Source organism: Camelina sativa, chromosome 8, assembly GCF_030686135.1.
Source record: "Camelina sativa cultivar CO46 ecotype springtype chromosome 8, ASM3068613v1".
NCBI classification, from domain to species: Eukaryota; Viridiplantae; Streptophyta; class Magnoliopsida; order Brassicales; family Brassicaceae; genus Camelina; species Camelina sativa.
Window position 1 is genome coordinate 28,339,772 of NC_141887.1, and position 23,466 is coordinate 28,363,237.

The 23,466-nt window shown below is 36.4% G+C and overlaps 4 protein-coding genes across 7 annotated transcripts; 2 read left to right on the forward strand and 2 right to left on the reverse strand.

Moving 5' to 3' along the window:
* Positions 1 to 42: 42 nt before the first annotated feature.
* LOC104708707 (transcription factor bHLH101-like) lies at positions 43 to 1,377 on the forward strand. Its single transcript, XM_010425320.3, has 3 exons — positions 43 to 565; positions 689 to 1,045; positions 1,149 to 1,377. Exons 1-3 carry the CDS (start codon positions 209 to 211, stop codon positions 1,218 to 1,220), a joined length of 786 nt encoding a protein of 261 aa, XP_010423622.1. The 5' UTR covers positions 43 to 208; the 3' UTR covers positions 1,221 to 1,377.
* Positions 1,378 to 1,405: 28 nt separating this feature from the next.
* LOC104708708 (ferredoxin-dependent glutamate synthase 1, chloroplastic/mitochondrial) lies at positions 1,406 to 10,275 on the reverse strand. Of its 2 annotated transcripts, none has more exons than XM_010425321.3 (33): positions 9,421 to 10,275; positions 8,982 to 9,294; positions 8,442 to 8,884; positions 8,211 to 8,342; positions 8,024 to 8,122; positions 7,815 to 7,885; positions 7,471 to 7,567; positions 7,250 to 7,342; positions 7,007 to 7,152; positions 6,748 to 6,907; positions 6,557 to 6,667; positions 6,249 to 6,464; positions 6,001 to 6,158; positions 5,762 to 5,891; positions 5,583 to 5,641; positions 5,399 to 5,504; positions 5,218 to 5,314; positions 5,022 to 5,137; positions 4,721 to 4,918; positions 4,531 to 4,641; positions 4,201 to 4,440; positions 4,010 to 4,108; positions 3,823 to 3,918; positions 3,533 to 3,730; positions 3,360 to 3,434; positions 3,152 to 3,280; positions 2,954 to 3,052; positions 2,728 to 2,870; positions 2,537 to 2,630; positions 2,203 to 2,441; positions 2,030 to 2,108; positions 1,868 to 1,951; positions 1,406 to 1,778 (listed from the first exon to the last, which is right to left on the reverse strand). In XM_010425321.3, exons 1-33 carry the CDS (start codon positions 9,682 to 9,684, stop codon positions 1,617 to 1,619), a joined length of 4,857 nt encoding a protein of 1,618 aa, XP_010423623.2. In that variant the 5' UTR covers positions 9,685 to 10,275; the 3' UTR covers positions 1,406 to 1,616. The 2 variants fall into 2 exon arrangements, with proteins under 2 accessions (XP_010423623.2, XP_087316943.1); XM_087460817.1 differs by having other exon boundaries at positions 7,471 to 7,604; positions 9,421 to 9,928.
* An 819-nt stretch (positions 10,276 to 11,094) lies between these two features.
* On the forward strand, positions 11,095 to 17,523 carry LOC104708710 (DNA gyrase subunit B, mitochondrial). The gene is made up of 21 exons (XM_010425323.2): positions 11,095 to 11,671; positions 11,899 to 12,016; positions 12,148 to 12,228; positions 12,329 to 12,442; positions 12,666 to 12,722; positions 12,816 to 12,917; positions 13,202 to 13,352; positions 13,446 to 13,522; positions 13,642 to 13,752; positions 14,107 to 14,177; positions 14,401 to 14,542; positions 14,913 to 15,011; positions 15,144 to 15,272; positions 15,518 to 15,632; positions 15,840 to 15,907; positions 16,165 to 16,278; positions 16,379 to 16,495; positions 16,583 to 16,636; positions 16,734 to 16,839; positions 17,011 to 17,141; positions 17,262 to 17,523. The coding sequence occupies exons 1-21, from the start codon at positions 11,508 to 11,510 to the stop codon at positions 17,328 to 17,330; spliced, it is 2,190 nt and encodes a 729-aa protein (XP_010423625.2). The 5' UTR covers positions 11,095 to 11,507; the 3' UTR covers positions 17,331 to 17,523.
* Positions 17,524 to 17,544: 21 nt separating this feature from the next.
* LOC104708709 (metal-independent phosphoserine phosphatase) lies at positions 17,545 to 19,426 on the reverse strand. 3 transcript variants are annotated; one of them, XM_010425322.2, is made up of 7 exons: positions 19,295 to 19,426; positions 18,974 to 19,091; positions 18,804 to 18,854; positions 18,573 to 18,692; positions 18,341 to 18,472; positions 18,136 to 18,207; positions 17,545 to 17,983 (listed from the first exon to the last, which is right to left on the reverse strand). In XM_010425322.2, the coding sequence occupies exons 1-6, from the start codon at positions 19,306 to 19,308 to the stop codon at positions 18,169 to 18,171; spliced, it is 474 nt and encodes a 157-aa protein (XP_010423624.2). In that variant the 5' UTR covers positions 19,309 to 19,426; the 3' UTR covers positions 17,545 to 17,983; positions 18,136 to 18,168. The 3 variants fall into 3 exon arrangements, with proteins under 3 accessions (XP_010423624.2, XP_087316948.1, XP_087316949.1); XM_087460822.1 differs by having other exon boundaries at positions 18,974 to 19,080; positions 19,295 to 19,416; XM_087460823.1 differs by having other exon boundaries at positions 17,563 to 17,983; positions 18,136 to 18,210; positions 18,340 to 18,472; positions 19,295 to 19,425.
* Positions 19,427 to 23,466: the final 4,040 nt, after the last annotated feature.

A 23,466-nucleotide genomic window follows, 5' to 3' on the forward strand; every position in this document is an offset into this window, starting at 1 on the left:
AAACTTCCACTAATCATGGAGCTATAAATACTAACTACTTGGGGACACAACTAGAGCATCAACTACATTGATATAGATTCCATCATCTCAAATTCGGTCTTATCATCTTCCTCATCCTCCTCCTCATCCTTTATCTTCACCATCAAATTAAACTCTCTCTTTCTCTTTCATCTACTCTCTCTTAACTTCTGTAAGAGGACAAAGAAAAATGTGTGCCTTAACACCAATATTTCCAAGTAAGCAGCAAGCATGGTACTCTCCTTCAACAATGGAGTATCCATGGCTGCAGTCTGAAGTTGATTCCTTCGCTCCTACTCTCCAATATCTTCCTTCTATCCTTTATCCTTCTTTCACCCAATCAGATGAATCCAAGAACTATAACATCAATACGAGTCTTAGTCACAGCAATGGTACTAATACTATCAGTAACAATGATCAAGAAGAAGATAAAGGAACAGTTTTGGAGAAGAAACTTAATCACAACGCAAACGAACGAGGCCGCCGTAGAAAGCTTAACGCCTTGTACTCTTCACTTCGTGACCTCTTGCCTCCGGCTGATCAAAAGGTTTGTGCTTTAAAACTGTTTTTTTCTTTTTCTTTTTGTAACATCTAAATAAACGGATCAAGGTTAGGTTATGTAATCTTGAAATGGATACTAAAGAAACCCTTTTGACCTGCGATTATACAGAGGAAGCTGAGCATTCCAATGACGGTAGCGAGAGTGGTGAAGTACATACCAGAGCAGAAGCATGAACTTCAACGTTTGTCTCGGAGAAAAGAAGAGCTTTTGAAGAGAATCTCGAGAAAAACTAACCAAGAACGGCTCAGAAACAAAGCAATGATGGACTCAATAGATTCTTCTTCCTCCCAACAGATATCAGCAAACTGGCTCACTGACACAGAGATTGCTGTCCAGATTGCTACATCGAAATATACATCTATCTCTGACATGTTGCTTACGTTAGAAGAAAACGGGCTTAATGTCATAAGCGTCTCTTCTTCAGTTTCTTCCACCGCAAGGATATTTTACACTCTGCATCTTCAGGTGCTTTGTCTGAAAACATAAATAAAAAGTGGTCTTCGTACTTGAAACTCATATAGTTAAAGAATCTAAAATCGTGTTTTTTTTCTTCTTCTTCTTTGTGCAGATGATAGGAGATTGCAAAGTGAGACTGGAGGAACTCATTAATGGTATGCTCTTGGGATTACGCCAATCATAATGAGAGATGAAGATTTTCAAAGAGAGAATCATATCTTTGTTAGTTAATGTTAGACGACTTTCTCAGAATTTAATATTGTATCCTTCTAGTAGTTCTGTAACATTTTCTTTTTCTTCTTAAAAATGATTATTCAACTCGGAAACCTTATTCTATAAAAGAGAATATGCAAATTTATTGGATGATTATTTTATGGCAGTTGAAACTTGAAAGCAGTTACTTTACTGAATTTACTGTACAGTTATAGCAACCATGGTAGTGTTTGAAGATCAAATGACAATAAGAATATTGTCACAGACACACATTGATCTATGAATGATAATGATTCTAAATCTCTTCCATAGTCCACCATTAATGTATCAAATCCCTGTGTTCCCAACATGCTTTTGAATATGATGTCTATGCCGATTGAAATGTAACTTCGCCTGTGGCTGTTCTTACATAAGCAGCAGAAGCTTCAGGAGTGTCTTCCTCGCTCGGTGGAACCAGTTGCCAGAAGAGGGGTAGATACTTGTCCCATTCATTCAGAATCGTTGCGCCTTTACTGCTTCCAGTTTTTTCCTATATATTAACCAAAACAAAAAGAGAGTTTTATATTTATGATGACATCTAAGACAAGCTACTGATGATATGCCGTTGAGATGACTTACGACATGGGCTTCAATTAAGCTCTTCAGCTGCAACTCCCCTGCAGGTGCAGTTACTCTCTGGATCTTCACTATCTCTCGGTTTATCTGTAAAATAGAGATTGTTCAGATGAATGTTGAAAGGAAATAATCTAAATTTCACCTTAAAGAGAGAAAGAAACAAACCTTAGGAAGAAGAGTGTCATCTTCATCAAGAAGGTAAGCTATGCCTCCTGTCATACCAGCAGCAACGTTTCTTCCAACCCTGTTATACAATACAAAGCATTTCAAATATAATCATTAGATATAGATTTTTCTTTTCTGATCAGTCGGGTTTGAATTGTCGCGTTTTTACTCACTTTCCAAGCACGACTACACAGCCACCAGTCATGTACTCACAGCAATGGTCTCCAGTGCCTTCAACTACTGCTTCAGCGAGTGAGTTTCTCACTGCAAATCTCTCTCCAGCTTTGCCTCTAGCGAATATCTGACCTCCCGTGGCACCATACAAGCAAGTATTACCAACTATGGTTGCTTCCTCGGGCACAAAACCGATTGTATCCACAGGAGTTACTACTATTTCACCACCAGCCATTCCCTTCAAAAAAGATCAAATCATTGTCAGAAGATTTCATAACAAGTTACAGTTGATGGCAAAACTGTTTTTTCCTATGCATATGGATGCTAATGTACCTTTCCAACGTAGTCATTTGACTCTCCTATGAGCCGGATGTTCATACCGGGAATCAAAAAGCACCCAAAGGACTGTCCTGCGCTCCCAAGGAAACTGCAGAACAAGAAGAGAGTAAATAACTCGGTTTAGCTATATATAACTTGAACTGAAACATATCAATTTATACAAAGCTTTAGTTTATATATCTCACGTTAGATTCACTTGTCCGGCGAAACCAGTGTCTCCATACTTCTTTGCGATAACACCAGCAACGCGACCACAAGCCGCACGGTCTACGTTGCATATTTTGACTGTTTTCTCAACCACTTTTTCGTTCTCTATTGCATCTATCACCTGGAGATATTAATAAAACTCTGTTAACAACCACATAGTTAGCAGAACCAGGTGCAGAAACATCAGGGAAAGACTTGTGTTACCAATGGATCTGCAAGAATATCGTCATCTAGAACAGGTCCATTTGTATGAACATCTTGCTTCCTGATTTCAGTACTGCTCATTGAAGGTGTTCCAACAGACTAATATAGTGAAAAAAAGAAGAGAAGTTAGAACAACTGATATAAATATGATTCTTCATTTCATGTAGAAGAAATAGAGTATGGATACAAAGCACATACCGAAAGAAGATAACTCAAATCAAGATGCTGAGTTTTCACTAGCGAAATGTCCCGTGGTTTCAGTAACTCTGTTCGTCCAATGATATCATCTAACTTGTTGTATCCCAACTGTGCTAAGATGCCTCTCACCTGCCGAGAAAATATTATACTTGAGATGAGATTAGGACCTAATAGTCTTAATGATTGAGATGGTACAAGGTCAGCTAACCTCTTCTGCTACGTATAAGAAGTAATTGACAAGATCACCAGGTACACCAGGGAATCTTGCACGTAATTCTTCTCTCTGTGACCATACATAGAATTTTATACAAACATTAGTAAAAATCAAGAAAAGATGTTTAACAAGCCAAGGAAAATTTACTAAATATTTTTGAGTTTTACCTGACTTGCTACTCCCACTGGGCAATTATTAGTGTGGCAAATACGAGCCATAACACAGCCAGTAGCAATCATGGCCAAGGAACCAAATCCGTATTCATCAGCACCCATAGCTGCAGCCATTAGAACATCAACACCACTCTTTAAGCCTCCATCGACTCTTAATATGACTCTTTCTCTAAGTCCGTTTTCGATTAGTGTCTGCAAAAAGAGAATAAAGCAAGTAGATGAATGAGTCTTTATACTCAGAATGTCCAACAGAATTAGTAGCAGATTGTAGCCAAAATGTTTACTTGGTGGGTTTCTGTTAGTCCAAGTTCCCATGGTCCACCAGCATGTTTTATGGAACTTATTGGACTAGCACCAGTTCCACCATCATGCCCTGATATCTGAAAATCATATCAAAAAGAACAATGAAACTTCTCGGCACAAGACTACATGGGAGAAACAAGAGGCAATGTTTTGTTCTCAAGTTGATACCTGAATGATATCAGCGTTACCCTTTGCAACTCCAGAAGCAACTGTTCCGATTCCAGCTTCTGCGACCAGCTTGACTGATACTTTTGCATTTGGATTAATCTGTTTGTTTATAATTCAGTTGGGAATTAGATTACACGGAGTTCCTTTGGTTAATCTCAACTGTTTTATTGAGTTCTGAAAAGATTGATCACCTGGTGTAGATCAAAGATCAACTGAGCAAGATCCTCTATAGAGTAAATGTCGTGGTGAGGAGGCGGTGATATAAGCGGAACACCAGGTTTAGAGCTTCTTAGCCTTGCGATATACGCACTAACTTTCTTTCCTGGAAGCTGACCGCCTTCCCCAGGCTTAGCACCTTGTGCGACTTTGATTTCCAGTTGATCTGCATTCACCAAGAATGTTGGTGTGACTCCAAAACGCCCTGAAGCAACCTGAGATATATACAAAATAAGTAAAGTTACCACTAAATTTTATCTCTCTGCAGAACAAAGTTATATGATATAAACAGATGAAAACATTACCTGCTTGATAGCACTTGTTGCAATATCTCCGTTTTGAAGACCTTTGAGATGTGGCAATGTTGGTGAATATCCATCAACCACATCTGTAAGTGGCTTCCAACGGATAGGATCCTGCAGAGGGGAAAAAAACAAACAGTGCCTTAGATTTTGATTTTCTTACTAATCTAAAATAGAAAATGAATATTTTTACCTCTCCACCTTCTCCAGAGTTTGATTTACCACCAATCCTGTTCATTGCAATAGCAATTGCTTCATGAGTTTCTCTTGAAATAGCACCAAGTGACATTCCACCTGTACAAAATCTCTTAACAATAGAAACGGCTGGTTCGACTTTTCCTACTGGGATCGGTGCACGGTCACTCTTGAACTCAAGCAGATCACGGAGGACCTAAAGAGAGAGAGAGAGCCAGCCCCAAGTGTTCAGACATAATTAGTGAACTTAATCAAGAAACTAAAAAGGCTTGAGGAAGAGAAACTAGATATATACTCACATTAACAGGTCGGTTAGAGAGATGCTGTTGATAGACTGCATATGCAGTTTCACTCTTTTCACGGACAGCCTTGTGGAGCAACTTTGACATCTCTGGGTTGTTTGAATGATACTCACCTAAAGTAACAAGACTTGTGTAAATGAAAATGCATATACAAACATACTGAACTGAAATAAAACTGAGAAAGAGTTTTTACCTCCAGGCCTAAATTGAATAAATCCAAAATTTTCTAATCGTTTAGTTGTATCCTCAGAAAAGGCCTTCACCCAGAAAGACAATGTCTCCCTTGCCAACTGAAAGAAGAAGACTGCGTTTTGTTAGAAGAGATGTGAAACTCATCAAAAGTAATCAGAACATCAGCATATGTATTTTTTCACCTCATCAAAGGTGAGTCCACTGATTTTGGACACACTTCCAGTGAATGCAAGATCAACAACCTCCTTTCCCAAACCATATATCTCAAATATCTGAGCACCACAGTAACTGAACAAATAAAATGCTAAGTGATCAGTAGTTGTAGAAGTGCACATAACATAAGTTATTAGAGGATAAAAGTGGAACCTTGAAAGCAATGAGATGCCCATCTTAGAAAGAATTTTAAGAAGTCCTGCATTAACCGCCTGCAAAGATAAGCCATTTGTAAATCAGAATCCTTTATAATGTTTCAACAACTAAAATATGAGTCTTTAAAGAAACTTGAGAAAACATCTTAAGAACGTGTACTAAAATTTTCTTCTCACCTTGGTATAATTCTTCTGAGCTTGCTCAATGGTCACAGTAGGAATCTTTCCATTCCGCATAAAGGCTACAGTTTTGTTACTTAAGCGCCATTGCCTACATGTCTCTAGTGCCAAGTATGGGCATACAGCACTGTTGGAAAACAAAGCATACTTATTGATAAATTTAACTAAGAGTTGTTTGCTACTATCACTTGGCAGGGACAGTTTTAGAAAACTCCTAATAAACCAAAGAGACTAACCTTGCACCATATCCAACCAGACATGCAAAATGATGTGTGCTGAAGCACTGGGCTGTATCAGCAACAATGGAAGCTGACATCCGCAACCCGTTCTGAATAAGGTGTTGATGGACAGCACCAACAGCTAACATTATCGGAATTGCAGGCCGGGTTGGTTCCTAAAATGAGAGTTTTATGTAAGGCCCTAATATCTTGAACAAAAAGCCTAACATCATAACATTGTTGTGAATAAACTATATGACACTTACCAGGCTATCGGATCGGTCGGAAAGAACGAGGAGCTGAGAGCCACTTCGGACAGCATCATCAGCTGCTTCACAAAGATAATATATAGCCTTTTGCAAGGAACCTTCAACTCCTTTTCTTATATCGAAATATGTTGACAGAACCTTGGGTTTCAAGTATGTATCCTTCATTAACTCCTCTAGGGCTCCTTCGTTTAACACAGGGTTAGACAGAATAACCTGGTTCATGCAAAACAAAACCATACATAAATAGGTGCAAAACACAATGAGGGAAAAACAGGGGAAATGTAAGTAAGAGTGATTATAAAAACCTGTGAGGCGTTCTCAGGCCCAAGCTCCAATATGTTTCCACGTTTTCCAATATTTACTTCAAGAGACATAACCAAACCTTCCCTAAGGGGATCAATGGCAGGGTTTGTAACCTGAAACCAGGAGATACGCTTTAGTTGAGGATCTAGTCATAAAAGGAAGCAATACATACAAACCTATGAGTTGAATGTACCTGAGCAAATCTTTGTTTGAAATAATCGTAAAGCATGTGTGGTCTTTGAGACAATCCAGCCAGTGGAATATCATCTCCCATGCAGAAGGTTGGTTCCTTTCCTTGGGAAGCCATAGACTCAATAACCATTTGCACATCCTCACTTGAATAACCAAATGCCCTGAGGAGATGAGATTTGAAAGCATTAGCTAGCTTCTGGATGAGAAGAGAAACAAGAGGCATATCTAGTAAAAAAGATGAAGGTTCAGGAATATATTACTGTTGGCTTCTTAGGATTTCTTCATTTTCCATGACAGTTGAGGATTTGAAATTCACAGGCTTCAAGGACCTGGAATTTTCTTTAATCCACTTTCCATAAGGATTAAATGAAGATATTCTCTTCTTTACCTCTGTATTCTCATATACCTAAAGAGATATATCTCGGGTGGTGTTATTAATACAGAAACAGTAAGAACGTGTTCAGAAAAGGAGTAATCAAGATTTGGACTGTTCATCTACCAACCTGGCCATTCACTAGGTCAGCAGCAATCATCATTCCAGGTCCTAGACGGCCTTTCATTGTGACTTTTGCCTCATCAACTGGTACAACTCCGACCTAAAAAAAAGGTAAGTTACTACTAAGATGAATAGGCTTCTCTTACCTAGTGAGTCTTGTAAAACCAGTAAATCTGGTGCTAGAGTGACTTGGACCATCGATCGTAGATGAATAGAAAAGTGAAATACCTCAGATGCTACATACACGAAATTGTCACTAGTCCGCCAATATCGAGCAGGACGAAGTCCGTTACGGTCAAGACAAGCCCCAACTGTTTTTCCATCACTAGGTGACGAATTCAAGTAGCAAGTGTCAGATAAACCTGAGGAGAAGCCGAAAAAAAAAATGGAGAAAACGAACAGGGAATAGAGAAGCCTGAGCTTCAGACACAACAGGCAAACAACAAGAATGCAGTTTGACAAGAAATTCCCTTGACTCATTCCACAAAACAATAGCTAGATTAGATGACCTTTTTCCAAAACGTGCTCTACTAAAAAGGTACAATACAGAGCCAGTACTCAAAAAGATTTACCTGAACAAAAGTAAGGCAGGGCCATCCCAAGCCTCCATTTGTCCTTTGTAGTAGTCATAGAAATCTACAACCTGCAGTTAAATAAGAAGCAGAGGGAGAGATAATGGTGAGTTTTGCAATATATTCATTGAGAAAACAAATAAAAAAGAAGACTCAGGATACTTGACAGATACTTGACATGTTTAATAAAATCTGATGATCAACATTACCTCAGGATACTTGACAGATAAAGTTGGATGGTTTTTGTATGCCTCAGGGACAAGAATCATAAGAGCTTCCTCTGGAGTTCGGCCACTTCTAATTAATATCTGCAGGATATCCAAATGAGTGGCGAGTTAGTACCAACAAAAAAGAAAAATGTATTACCTAGAACATAAAGAAGCCAACACTACTTACTTCTGCAGCACTATCAAGATTAGCAGAGTCTGAACCCCTGGGATTACCAAATGGACGAATTTCATTTTCACGGCCATTCCAAACAGAGGACTTCAAAGAAGCTTCTCGAGACTGCATCCAGTTTAAGTTCCCCTGCACAATTCAAACGAAACAATCATCTTAACCTTTGATCCTTCATTCATCGTTGAAGTACCATGATGAGTCATAAAAATGTTTAGAAATAGTAGAAACCTGGATGGTGTTGATCTCTCCGTTATGTCCAAGAAACCTCATTGGTTGAGCAAGAGGCCACCTAGGACTAGTGTTTGTACTGTACCTTCGGTGATATATAGCAAAAGGAGACGTATAAAGCTCATTCTGAAGGTCTAGATAAAACAATCCAAGAGCTTCGGATCGAAGCATGCCCTTGTACACTATGGTTTGATTGGACAGTGAACAGAAGTAAAGCTCAGTTCCCCAACTCTCAGTAGCCACCGCCCTTTCGATTAGTTTCCTGCAGATGTAAAGCTCCCTTTCAATGTCATCAGTACTATCTTCCTTTGCGATTTTCACAAACACTTGCTGTATGTTAGGCATTGTCTCCTTAGCGTTTTTACCAACTATGGGAGCATTTACAGGAACTTCCCTCCATCCAAGAACTTGTAATCCTTCTTTCTCAAATATGTTTTCAATAACTACAAGAAAGAAAAAAAACGAAACAACATACACTTTAGCAAACATATTGAATCTGTATTGCTAGTTCCATCAACAAGATTAAGGAGTTTTTTTTACCTTGTTTGGCTTCTTGCATAAAGGTATCCTCTTGAGGAAGAAAGATCATACCAACACCAGTATGCAACTTATCAAAGGGAGAAAGACCTTGTTCCTTGGCCCAGACGTTAAAGTAATCCCAAGGAATGGAAGACATAAGACCAGAGCCATCACCAGAATCATTGTCAGCTCCGCAACCTCCACGATGTTCCATACAGCCAAGAGCGATAAGAGCATCCTTGACAACTCCATGTGAAGGTATGTTATCTAAGTTTGCTATAAACCCAACTCCACAAGCTCCTCTCTCAGCCAATATATCTTCCAAATTAGCAACCTGCTTTTTTTTTTCAAAAAAGATCAATCAATAATACAAAACCCCCCAAAAAAACAAAAAAGGTCGTAAATTTCCAACAAGTTAGGGTTTTTGTGAAAACAATCAATCTCGGGGAAGGAAAGAGACCTGAGGTTTTAAAACAGAAGGAGAAGAGAGATCTTTGTGAGAGACACGTTCAAGGTCGAGAACAGCACGAATAGAGGATAAGCGAGAAGAAGAGCGTGAGGAGTCTCCTCCTCCTCCTCCACGAAGTCTGCGTCTGGTTCGCTTGGACTTACAGTACAATCCAACGAAATCGACGAAGAAGAAGTTCTTGTCAGAAGAAAGAACAGAGCTTGGTGTCGTGGAGAGAAGCTTAGGAACAGGGGAAAGAGATTTCATCATCGCCATTGAATGAGAGAAAAGATGAGAGAGGCGTGTCGCGTGTGTGTGTGTGTCAGAATAAGATAAAATAAAAATAAATAAAAATATAAATGTGGGAGAGAAAAAAAGAAGAGGAAGAAGGAAGAAGAAGAGGAAGAGGAAGATAACAGATGAGTGATGAGCAGCTTCTTCTTCTCTCTTTCTTTCCTTTTCTATCTCTCTCTCTCTCTCTTCGTAATTTATTCGTTTACACAAAAAGTGTCTCTGTACCAATTTAAAAGGGTATTTTGGGGATTTTATGTAGTGCACAAAATCGAAATTTTCTTACTGAAGAAGGAAATAATTTTTTTTGAGTGGTAACGGTCGGGAATCTGGGACCGCCATTTAGAGAATTCGGTTGCTTTAAACCGGTTTGAAACGACAATTTTGCTCATTAAACCGGATTGAGCATGACATTGAAGGATAGATAATTTGATAAATTGGCTATTTTGAGAAGAGGGAAGATGTTGATTGGTGACTACTACACCTTAAATTCATAACCACCAGATCAAAGATACAGAGAAAAAGACCGTTTATGCCCTCCCAAATTAGCTTCTCAAAGTTGAGAAAATTGAAAACAAATTAGAATTGTATCCAGTGCTTGTTTATATTCATACAATTTGAAGGAAAAATAAATATTAAAAATAAATAACAAAAAAATACTAATTAGGACAAGTGGAAAAATTTGACTTTGTAAATCTGTCATTTTGGAATAGTATCTCATTGCTTATTCTAGTCAACTTTTTTCTTTAGATTTTGGTCTATGTATGTAATGTACATCATGTATACTATTTAATAACGAACATAAAAATATGTGAATTTACGAAAAGACACGTAGGGTATGGGGTTGAGGTGTGTGTGTGTGGCTGAAACGGGACTTGAGGTCGTAAAGAAGCCATTGGGGGGATATATATGATAAATGTCCTTAAAGTTGATCTAAAAGCCACCTTCTCTCTATCACATTTTCCCCCGTTACCTCTCACTTATGATAATGATGATGATAAGATAAGAGCTTCAGCTTATCGTCTTCAGTTGGCGTATCACGAGACGAATACCCAAAAAGGAGCAAACCAGAGAAGTCACCAACCAACCAACCAACGTGAACAGATCAAGAAGTGAGTGACGACACTTGCTGGAAGATAACTGATGTTCTGGTTAATATTTATTGTTTTGGATCCACCCAATAAATATTTGGAGGGAGTACAATTGCCATTTAAAGCACAAGAAGTCAAAACTCATAGTTAACTGTATATATATGGATTTGATAAAAAGAAAGATATAGTATTGGGTTTTTTTTTTCAGAATTTGAGTTTAGTAATTTACATGTAATGGCTAATCCACTCACACTAATAGCGATATATATATATATATATCTATGCATAAAAAAAAAAGAAGATTATATCTATAAGCAAGACAGGTTCTACACCTTAAACCCATGGTTCACCCATTGTAAATGAGTCTATTTTCCATTGTCACGGTTCGAACCTGGTACTTCAGTTTCCTTCCTCTCACCAAAAAATACTTAAATAAACATATCTAATATTTGGGCTGATAAGCCCATAATTTAAGTAAGCCTCTTGGGCTCTACCTCTCGGTGTAGTCTTCTCTTCTCTATTGATTTTGAAACGGCGGCAAAATTCTCGTTTTCGTAATTATTAGTATTTTTATTTTTACTTTTATTATATACAGTTAAATTAAATTTAGAAATTACACCTTTGGGGTTTAGGGTTTTTATCGTTGTGAAGAAAAAAAAAAGGAGAAAAAAACAAAAAAAAAAATTCGAAGAAGAAGAAGAAGAAGAAAAGACATCAATGGCGCTTATTCAGAGAGCTTCTTCTTCTTATCATCTTCGTCTCTATTTACGGGTCATGGCTTCTCGTCCTCGTCTCTTCTCTACTAGTACCTCACTCTCTCCTTCTCTTCATCCTCACTCCTCATCTCTCTCCCCGCCTCCATTTTCCTCCCCAATCCCCAGGTTTGTTTTTTTTTTTTAATCCTTTTTCGTTTCTCTCTCTCAGGGTTCCTGGTTGAAATTAGCTTTCGTATTTCTTTGTTCAGTACTTTGGGTTTGCGTTACTGACTTTGCCAACCTCTCTAATTTCATAGAAATTGAAAATCTATATATACTTGAGATTCTACGATTAAAGGAATTAATTCGTCTATTTAGTTGTTTAATTGAGTTTTTTTTTTTTTGAGTTTCAGGATTAAGTTTCAGTTAACCAATGCTTTGAGTCAAAGACTGATACAACCAAATGCTGTTACATCGAGGTACTTGTCTACTGACGCCACATCTAAGGGTTACAGTTCCGAGCAGATTCAGGTTATCTTTTTCACTATTTCTCTCTCTCTCTTTTGATCTTCTTGTATAGCTTTTTGTTACTATAAGATTGTTTGAAGTCATGATTTTAGTTACAAATCTTTATATGTTCAATTTCTCTATGATTCATTTAGGTGCTGGAAGGCTTGGACCCTGTTAGAAAACGGCCAGGAATGTATATAGGGAGCACTGGGCCTCGTGGTCTGCACCATTTGGTGAAATGCCTTATCCTTTGAAACCTCTTGTTGTTCAAACTGGCTCTTGACATCTTTTTTTCTTTTTTATGTATTTTCTGATGTAATCTCTTTTTCTTAGGTTTATGAGATACTTGACAACGCTATTGATGAGGCTCAAGCTGGTTATGCCTCAAAGGTTGATGTCGTCCTGCATGCAGATGGCTCAGTTAGTGTTATGGACAATGGACGTGGGGTATGTGATATGTGTCCCACCTTCTCATGCTACTTAATTTAAACTTGAAATTAAGGATTGTAGTTTTTGCTGCTGGTGTAAGTGCTGCCTGCAGCTTTCTTTAATCATGCAGATCTTTTGCCCCTAGCTTACATCTACCCACACTTGAAGAGTAAACACATATGTGAACCATTATCTATTCTCGTTTTTTTCATTGTCATTGATATATACAGCTTTCTTGCAGATACCCACAGATTTGCATCCTGCGACCAAAAAATCTTCTCTGGAGACTGTGCTTACGGTAATGCTACTTGAAGTAGAACAACTGCTATAACTTATCATTATCATACTATTTGAACATGCGATTTACCTGCCATGTTTGTTATTTGTGCAGGTTTTACATGCAGGTGGCAAGTTTGGTGGCACGAGTAGTGGCTACAATGTGTCTGGTGGACTACATGGTGTAGGTTTATCAGTTGTTAATGCTTTGTCTGAGGTGTGTTCTAATCTGTACTCACATTGCCTTTTCTTTTCTTTTGGAAATGATTTATTATTCTATATCCCTCCATGATTTTTGAAACCAGTGTGGGATTGTTACGAGGAAAAACCTGGAATGTTTCCTTATTGAGTTATAGCCTAATAGGGCATATCGATGCCAAATACTCTTCCACCACAAGAATGCAGGGCAATTTTTTGGGATACTTCAATAGCTGATGTCTATAGCTGATGACTAAACCAGTATAGCTAACTTAGAAGCTTTCTTGATCTCTTGGTTTGCAGGCCTTGGAGGTCACGGTTTGGAGAGATGGGATGGAGCATAAGCAAAATTATTCTCGTGGCAAGCCCATAACTACACTTACATGCCGTGTCCTCCCGCTAGAGTCAAAGGGGACTAAAGGGACAAGCATCAGGTTTTGGCCCGACAAAGAAGGTTTTTACTTGATTTCCACTCTTTACTACCTCACCTTCGTGAAAACTGGATTTGATGATTAAATTCTCTTCTTATGGAAATGAACTATCTCAGTATTCACAACGGCAATTGAGTTTGACCACAACACCATTGCTGGACGAATTAGGGAGCTTGCATTTCTGAATCCTAAGGTGAAATTACTTAACTTAAAGCGAGGTCAACCATGACAACTTTTCATCAGGACATGAGAATTCACATTGTTGTATGATTCTTTTTTTCATAACGAATTGCTCTTTCTTTATGTTTGTAGGTTACCATCTCTCTTAAAAAAGAGGATGATGATCTTGAAAAGAACCAATATAATGAATATTTTTTTGCTGGAGGATTGACTGAATATGTTAGCTGGCTAAATACTGATAAGGTGAGAATCAACACATCGATTAACGTTTGGTGTCTATAAAGCCTATCAGATTCTTTATTATATAGGCTAAGATGACTAGAAGTTTGAAAAGGTTCTGTGAAAGGATCTGCTATGCATCAATGAATATCTTTCTCTGCTAACTTAAGCGAGCAAGATATGTTGAGTACCACTCTTGAATTTGTTGATTACTATCAAGGGATTTAGCGACTAGCCCACATGTCTATGGACTAAAATGAACTGAATTTATACATAAGTGAACTCTTAGCATGAGTATCTCCTATATCATAAATTACTATACTACTTTCTTATTTCTATTTTTACATGAAAATTTTAGCTGACAGTTCTTTTGTTTAGAATCCCATTCATGACGTGCTGGGTTTCAGGAAAGAGATAAATGGTGCCACTGTGGACGTTGCCCTTCAATGGTATGTTGTTTTCCTACTAAATACATCATTATAATAGCCAACTCGTACTCTGTCACAAGGTAATCTGTCCACAAAATTGAAAATTTTGTCTGCATGTTATGTGGTTTTGCTCTTACCTGTAAACTGGATCAATAAAAGTGGTAATACTTTGTTCATGTTATTCACGGCATGATGTTGCTTTAGATTGATCTAATCTTATAGGCGGGGCACATTTTTGTATCAGGTGTTCAGATGCATATTCAGACACGATGCTGGGATATGCCAATAGCATTCGCACTATTGATGGTGGAACACACATAGAAGGTGTGAAGGCTTCATTAACTAGGACTCTTAATACCCTTGCAAAAAAGTCAAAGGCTGTTAAGGTATGACATCTGTAACCAGCTTAGCTTATCTGCCTATTTTCATCTTTACAAGGTTTCGACCCTTTAATCTATCATCTTTTATCTTTCATTTGTTATGAAAATCTCATGGGCTTTTCCAACTTCTGTTTCTCATGATACTACTTTGGTTGAAAGAGTCCTCTTAGATGATGTAGGTAGAAAACTATATTCTCTTCTTTTTTAACTGGGATAAATTTGATTACCTGTACATATACAGTGTACTAGGCTCCGCTGTAAAACGTTCTTAGTTCCTACCTGCTTTGGCATATACAATGAACAATGTACTTCCTAATTCTTCTCCATTTTTTGTATGTCTTTTTTTTACAAATATTTTTGTTGGCTGTGGTTTCAGGAGAAGGATATTAGTTTAAGTGGGGAACATGTTAGAGAGGGATTGACCTGTATAGTCTCAGTCAAGGTTCCTAATCCTGAGTTTGAAGGTCAAACAAAGGTACGTAAACCCATAATGATTGACTCTTTATTGATGATCCCTGGCCAACATGAAGCATTATTTTCTGTCTCATTTGTGAAAATTTACCCCGACTAATATAATTTGTCTCCTAATCCTCCTTCCCCCTTGCAGACAAGATTAGGGAATCCAGAGGTGAGAAAAATTGTTGACCAATCAGTTCAGGAGTACCTCACAGAGTTCTTGGAATTGCATCCAGATGTACTTGAGAGTATTATTTCCAAATCCCTTAACGCTTACAAGGTATGCTTTTGATCCACATATCAATACTTCTGATCCTTCATCTACAAGCATGCACCAAATGTATGTTTTAACCCACAAGGACGGTTACAGAAGTCTGTAATTAGCTATCGAGTAATTTGATTTAGCGTATTGCTTTCTACGTCCTTCATGTTATTTATCCCGTGCTCTGCTTAATATTAATGTATTAGTTGCTATCTTTCAACCAAATTATTATGAAAATCTACCTCACCATGCTTTCTCTCTAGGCTGCTTTGGCTGCCAAAAGGGCGAGGGAGTTGGTCAGGTCGAAAAGCGTTTTGAAGTCATCATCACTTCCTGGGAAACTGGCTGATTGCTCATCAACAGATCCTGAAGAATCTGGTATGTATTGGCCAGCATGAAAATGTCGTTTGTATTATTGATTAAAGCTAAACATGACAGAAAGTATCTGAATATTCTTATATTCCAAGTGAGAAGTTAGAAAAGGAATCCATACGCTCTAATTATGTGACTACAATAATTACAAACTGTAAGCCATTGGCCATGCTAATTCGGTCAAGTAGTGACATCTCTTTTCACTCTCTCCAGAGATTTTTATCGTCGAAGGAGATTCTGCTGGTGGCAGTGCGAAACAGGGCCGTGACAGACGTTTTCAGGTAATCAGATCTACCTCTATTTCATTGTACCTCTATCCAATAAGGGTGCTGATTAGGGGATTTGATTGTTGATCCATCCTTGAAAGAACTTACATTTAATTTCCAAAGAATAGGCTAGGATTAGACTAATCAATACTAGGAGTCTTCTCTATATCAGTCAAAGACATTGTATCTTCTGTGAAATTGGAGAAATCTGTACAGCTTGAAAAGGCAATTCTTCCTTTGAAAGATAATTCAACAGGTTTTGGTTTTTGTAGGCAATTCTTCCCTTGAGAGGTAAAATTCTGAACATTGAAAGAAAGGATGAAGCAGCCATGTATAAGAATGAAGAAATTCAAAATCTAATTCTTGGACTTGGCCTCGGTGTGAAGGTGATATCTCCCTTTCCATCTCTTGTTTCTCTTTTTTTCTCTTTTTTTTTCTCTTTCTTTTGGGTATGGAAAACTCAATGCCATAAATAATTGGTTTCAGGGAGAAGAATTTAAGAAAGAAAATTTGCGGTACCATAAGATAATCATCTTAACAGATGCAGATGTTGATGGTGCTCATATACGGACACTTCTGTTGACCTTTTTCTTCAGATATCAGGTATTAGTTTAGGAAAAAATTATTGCCCTACATAGTTGGCAGCGTTTATGCAGTTGTACAATGGACTTAATATTTCTTTTTTTGCAGAGAGCCTTGTTTGATGCGGGTTGCATTTATGTCGGCGTTCCACCTCTATTCAAGGTAGATTACTAGATTTTATATATTATGATCTTCAGAAATTGGATGCTTCAGATTTAGGAATTTCTAACAAAAACTGTTTTACTATGAAAATAATCAGGTTGAAAGGGGGAAACATGCTCAATATTGCTATGATGACGCAGACCTTAAAAAGATCACCGCCAATTTCCCTGCAAACGCATCCTACACCATTCAAAGGTTCAAAGGTAAAATATTTAAACCGAAATCTGAGCTTTGCGATTTACATTGCCTGGCTTCTCACATAATATGAGTATGTCAGAGGCACTTGTACTACCTGTTGGGATCATTAGCGTCCAGTACCAGAATAACATAGCAAACTAAGCAAACCGGCACTGTTTCGTTTTCTGCTTTTGCAGGTTTGGGAGAGATGATGCCTGAGCAGCTTTGGGAAACAACAATGAATCCAGAAACAAGGATATTGAAGCAATTAGTTGTTGAGGATATAGCAGAAGCAAACATGACATTTTCATCACTTATGGGTGCTCGGGTAAGCCTACAAATTTCCAACTTCATTGATTTCTGTTCTTTTCTTTCTTTAGGGTAAAAACAAGACATTCTCAAGACTTAACTGCAATCTGATTGATCTTCTAACGTTTTTTAATCTAAGGTCGATGTCCGGAAAGAACTCATCAAAAATGCAGCAACAAAGATCAATCTGCAGCGTCTTGACATATAACTGGAAACCGCTTGAGATTGGTCGCTAAATATTTATTCATCTGGTAAGAGGAGTTTAGATTATATTAGTCAGAGATTAAGATGCCACTATCATCATGTTTTAGTTCTTCCTCTGGCCCTCGCAAAAGTAATCACTGTTACAATTGTGGCTATCTTCTCGGTAAGTTAATGGTATTTCAAAATGCATTTGGTAAGCTTCCTCCGTTGTAACGCCCTTTGATAAGAAAAGCTTATTATTGAAGATCCTTAACTCGAGATCTTGTAAATGATCGATTAATACAAAATACAAGAAGACATGAACTGATCCACAAGAATATATCTACTTAAAAAACAAACACACAGCAGCAACAAATACAGAGATAGAAGATATATATATATATATATAGATCTCTCGTTCAATAGACGTAAGATATCAGGTATGAATCGATGTGGAGGTTCTCTAGGGCTTGGCGTCGCCATCAAAGCCACGTTGGAGAAATCCAACGGAGGAGAGACGTGAAACATCGCTCCACGAATCGATGATCCATTTCTTGTGACGGAGGTGAACTACATTGACTGACGCATTTAGGAGTTTTCCGGCAGAGGAAGCTTGCGTAATCCTCAAGTATATTGCCCTCAAAACCCCTCCATGAGTCACTACTATCACTCTCTTTCCTTCAATTCCACACCATGCAAAGTTATTAACAATTTTATTAAATTTTTGTGCATCTTAAAATTACTAAAAACGATGACATCATGATGAGAAAGATTAATAATAATAAATAATACTTCTAATATCGAATTTAATGTGTAGTTGGATGGGATACCTTTGTGTTTCTTTGCAATTTTCTCAAGAGCATTCATAGATCTATCACAGAGCTGGTCGAAGCTGGTCGAAGCTCAATAAATACATGTGATTCATGTATTTGTATAAATACATGAATCACAGATTAAATATAAATATTGTTAAGTAACTGAAATTTATGAATAATATAGTAGAGAAATAAATTAAGTAGTACTAATAAATCTTACAGGAATCTCGAGGTCATTCTGGGAGGAGAAAAAAGCAGAGTAAGCTTCGGGTTCTTTCTCAGCTCCTTCCGTCCAATACAGCCCTTGGAGACTACCCACGTGCCTCTCTTTCAAGTCAGGTACTTCGGTCACCTGTTTTACATATATACGAAATTACATATCATTGATTTTTCTGCTTAGTGTTATATATATATATATAGAGAGAGAGAGAGATAGATGTAAATATACAAACCTCGGGACAAAAACAAGTTTTGGCGATCATTAGAGCAGTGTCTTTGGCTCGTTTGAGGTCTGATGAATACACTGCTACGGGTCTGATGAATACACTGCTACGGGTATCACTCTCAGCGATCTATTTATTATTTCAACGATCATGCATGTGCGTAAATAGATTAAATATAATGTATTTAGTAGAATATATATATATATAGAAGAAAGACATGAAAATGGATTTGATCTTAACTGCAACAGCCTGCTTTTGTCCAACTTCGTTAAGCTCTGATTCAATTTGTCCCTGCATTTGGTAAATTTTTATGTAAATACATCTACGTGCTTATATGCATGTTGACGTTACCCTATATATGCATACATCCACACATACGTGTGTTTGCATATAGATAGATAGATAGATACCTGGATTCTTCTTGCAGCGTTCCAAGTGGTTTCTCCATGGCGAACAAGAACAATCTCCGTCACTTCACTTTCAACTTTGACATCCTCACTCCATTTGAACTCCTTCTCTGCATCGATCCTACATTTTTATATATATATATATATATATATATATTATTTATTAATCACAAGATGTACAATATAATTAATATATTTGTATATGCATTCGGCATCTCTCATCAGTATTCAGTATACAATAGAACTAGTAACGCATTATAACATAAGCGTAAAGATTAATTTATATATATATAATGTCATGATGAATAAAAGAATTAAAAATACCATTCATGACCCATTTTATTGGAAGGGGTATTTGGTTTTTGTGGATGGAAAAGTGAAGATACAAGAGAGAATTATAATGTGATGAGAGAAAGAAGTGTTGGTGCTTATATGAGAATTGTTGATTCGGGACACTGCTTTTATAACCTTTTTTCGTCGACGAATTTCTTTTTTTTTCTATCCCCTTTCTATTTATTTTGGAAAAATAATTAAGAATGTGGCAGCTCATTGATTGATAATGTACTTGTCGTATATGTATCTGAATTACTAAAATACTTATAAATATCATTTTCTAAACAATGATTTGTTCGTATAGGCATTGTAACCACGTGTTATGTCGATACTTCCAACCCTCTTGGACATAATATTAATTTCCTCAGATCAGATTCTCTCTTTTACTGTGGATCTTGGAAAAAAAAGTCAAGTAAGGAATCTCCCATGTTCATATATATATATATATATATATATATATATCATTGTTGTTAATGCATGTCCATATTTCCAATATATTTGGCCACCTGATGATTTTTACACAAAGGCAAAATCTGACTCTTTTTGTTAATCATAATTACATTTGTTATAGAAACTGAGGGTGAAAATTCGTATAAAACACTATCGGTATGTGGATGTGGGGAAAAGTAATCAATACTATGTAACGAACTAACGATCTTTAAAAACAGGTCATGTGGGAGAGAAAAAACAAAAGAATAGTTTCATAATTTCCTCACAATGAGGATCGGTGGTCGTGTAGCTAGTATATTCCCACATGGAGGAAAGAATCTCGGTTTCTTACTTTTTAATCGTTCTCTTTTGACACATATATATCGCCATGCATAGTTTTGTTTCATAATCGTAAATTGGATTTGTTTTTCCCTCTTAAGTGTATTTTCTGGTTTAGTATTTGACTGGTTAATGTATGTACGTATCGATCGAAGAACTTGAATTCTTACGAATTTTAAGAACCATAAATCAAAACATGTTAAACTAATTAGTTCATTCGCTTGTATCAAACTTCATGATGGAGACATGATATAATCATCATCTTCCTAAACATTTTTCTAGGTTCAGCCGGGTGAACTGTTAACGCTATGTTTATACTGTGATACTTGTGTAACACATGTATAAACAATGTACCTAACTCTAATTCAGTATGAGATTCATTTTCCCATTTTACTCTCTCAGTTTTTGATTCAATAATATATAAAGTGAATTATTAACTTTCTTTTTTTCTTAGAATAAAAAATATATATATATATTTAACAAATATATGTAAGTGGAGGATACAAAATAGTGCACATGAGCTAGAGTAAATGCAATGGTTCAGAGAATCATTAGAATAAGGGAACTGAAAAGCAGATACAAAACAGTTCACATGAGAAAAACGATCGGTATTTCTATTACCATTTAGATAACTAGTGATCAGCAGAAGAAACAAATATTTATATCCCGATCTGGCAAATGTAAATCAGATAGATGGAATCAAATTATGAAAAACAAAAACTAAAAAATGTTGCCAGAGAGAGATTCCAAGATATGTGTGGCATTGTGTGAGCAGTGGAGCCACGTGGGAGAAGACAATTTGCCAGCATTGCTTTATACTATTGATTGTTTTGATACCGAATACTCAACTAAACCAATCAATTTTGTAGGATTCCTTTCATTTTCCTCGTTTGTTTACTTAATTTAATTACCCTAATAATGTTCTCCAATCATACTTTAAATTAATGGATGAAGACAAATGGAGATTCGAAATTATAACGCAACTATAAAAGAGATCACATTAATATTCAATTTGGATAATAACCCATGTTTTCAAAACTTATTACAATTTGTTTATTACAATAAATCATCTTCATTAGAAATATATATAACGATATCTTAACACCTGATGATATAAAGACCGTATATGTTCATATATTTTTATGAAGATTTGAAAATCTTGTTTTTTGATTTTTTTTTATTACACTGTATATCTGTCAACATATTTTCTTAGAAGTCTGATCATAACATTTTTTGTATCGAATCTTTCGATACAATGAAAAAAAAAATTAAGTTAGGCAAAGAGCACTAATCATTTATTTTCCCAAACAAACTGTAACACATCGTAGACAAAAAAAAAAAAAAAAAGGTACTTCAACACATCAATAATTGTGATTTGCGTCGTTGGAATTTCCTTATAAAGCTAATACAAGCGACTTTGATTTCGATCAAGCTACTTTATGATTGCTTCTATCAACAACATGAAATACTAAACTGACAATCGTTTCGTCGACTACCACCATATGTCCTCTTGGCCTTTAAAAGAGACAACTCCCCTAAGCAAAATCTTGAGTTCAACTTTATTTCCCACTAACTTGGCAACAACATAGTGGAATTGTATATGCACCAACCACCAAGCCACCAATTTTATCTTCCAAATTTGATTTGCTTACGAGAAACCATTTGAGATTTTAAGGCCTGTTTAAGCCAGGTCTAGATATCCTATTTACATAATCTGTTTGTCCGCAATGAATTAACCTCTCGTTAAACAAATCAGTATGAGTCGCAGCAACTTGCGAATCTTGTGACTTGTGCGTTAATCTCGTAGCTTATTAGACAGGACCACAGGCTTAGGCCTTCGAGCTTTAAGCCTATAATAACAAAACGGACCTCTCATATTAATCCATTTAGGACTTTGTTGGAGGGTTTTCGAAAGTAGATCCACATACTGTTATATTTATGAAAAACCAGTATATTGACGTCAAACCAATTATACAAAAATCAATTTATTTAGATAATAAAATATTGTTAGAATATATTTTTTTTAATAGAATAGTCTATTTTTTCAATAAAATTTTCGTTAATTTACTTTTTATATTATCCTAAAATATTTTAAATTTTTATATAATGTTCTCATGTCACAACCGTGAAATAACCAATTTACTCATGAACAAAAGTTGTAAAATTCTAAAAACAAAAAGAATATCAGAACCCAGATCCATACCAATCGAAGCAAAGATAGCGAAAAATGATAGATATAAAACGTATAGTAGTGAGTGAGTTATGAGTTAACAGGTTCACACGCTCTAAAACTGTTCCAGTAGTAAGCAGACCTACCAAAGCATCAAATTTTTTCGCCAGCAAACCACCACCACGTTTACCTCTCACCAAGCTTTTAACACCGACCAAGCTATCCCTTGGCATGCAATCCATAAATTCTTGGATTGACAATGTTTCACCCTCAGCTAAATAACCACCCAACCTACACAATGCATAAGGAACATATGGAACATTTCTAATATGAACCACTTTTTACATGCAACTTCCACTTTTTATATTCCAAAAGGGGATATTTCTAACATGTTCTTGTTTAACATAATCATAATTTCTAATTATATGGAACAAAATCTTCTTTGTAAAAAAGTGGATATTACATGTAAAAAAGTGGTTCATATTAGAAATGCCCCTTTCTAACATAATCATATCCTAAGAGGGGATATTTTTCTAAATACAGAATCTTCTAATGATAATATGAACAGATTCTGTTTTAGAAATGTCCTTTTCTAACATGATCTGTTTTAGAGAATTTGATATGAATATGAACAAAATCTGTTTTTAACATAATCATATTCCAAAAGAGGATATTTCTAACATAATCATGATTTTAGAGAATTTGTTAGAAATGCTCCTTAATATGAATCATTTGTGATGTCGTTATATTTTCTAATTTAACATATGTTATTGTTATATTTTAAAATTTAAAATAGTTTAATAACTATGATTTTTAATTAATATATATGGTACAATGATTTTGCTGATTGTACATTTGGCAGTTGGATTCCAAAGAGGTCAAATCAAACAAACGTTCTATCGCTGACTCTAATTGTTTCAATTCATTATAAGCTTTTCCCAAATCCTGCATGACAGCTCCTCAAGGTATAGTGGCTTAAACATATGTCTAATGAAATAGGCAAAACCAGATTTGATCATCCAAAATAACAAAGCAGAAGTAACAGTTTGCGTCTAGGATGCAGTTTAAGGCCTGTTTAAGCCCGGTCTAGTTATCCTATTTACATAACCTGTTTGTCCGCAATGAATTAACCTCTCGTTAAACAAATCAGTATGAGTCGCAGCAACTTGCGAATCTTGTGACTTGTGCTTTAATCTCTTAGCTTATTAGACAGGGCCACGGGCTT

Excerpts from the sequence above, each read along its gene's own strand:
- LOC104708707 (XM_010425320.3), top strand. The coding sequence starts at position 209 with ATGTGTGCCTTAACACCAATATTTCCAAGTAAGCAGCAAGCATGGTAC. Across the intron at positions 566-688 it reads TGCCTCCGGCTGATCAAAAG|AGGAAGCTGAGCATTCCAAT; the intron begins GTTTGTGCTTTA and ends GCGATTATACAG. Across the intron at positions 1,046-1,148 it reads TTTACACTCTGCATCTTCAG|ATGATAGGAGATTGCAAAGT; the intron begins GTGCTTTGTCTG and ends TTCTTTGTGCAG.
- LOC104708708 (XM_010425321.3), bottom strand. The coding sequence starts at position 9,684 with ATGGCGATGATGAAATCTCTTTCCCCTGTTCCTAAGCTTCTCTCCACG. Across the intron at positions 6,908-7,006 it reads GAAATCCTAAGAAGCCAACA|GGCATTTGGTTATTCAAGTG; the intron begins GTAATATATTCC and ends TCATCTCCTCAG. Across the intron at positions 6,465-6,556 it reads GGCCTGAGAACGCCTCACAG|GTTATTCTGTCTAACCCTGT; the intron begins GTTTTTATAATC and ends TGCATGAACCAG.
- LOC104708710 (XM_010425323.2), top strand. The coding sequence starts at position 11,508 with ATGGCGCTTATTCAGAGAGCTTCTTCTTCTTATCATCTTCGTCTCTAT. Across the intron at positions 12,443-12,665 it reads TTATGGACAATGGACGTGGG|ATACCCACAGATTTGCATCC; the intron begins GTATGTGATATG and ends GCTTTCTTGCAG. Across the intron at positions 16,840-17,010 it reads CACCATTCAAAGGTTCAAAG|GTTTGGGAGAGATGATGCCT; the intron begins GTAAAATATTTA and ends CTGCTTTTGCAG.
- LOC104708709 (XM_087460823.1), bottom strand. Across the intron at positions 18,693-18,803 it reads GACAAAAGCAGGCTGTTGCA|ATCGCTGAGAGTGATACCCG; the intron begins GTTAAGATCAAA and ends AATAATAAATAG. Across the intron at positions 17,984-18,135 it reads AATTGCAAAGAAACACAAAG|GAAAGAGAGTGATAGTAGTG; the intron begins GTATCCCATCCA and ends GTGGAATTGAAG.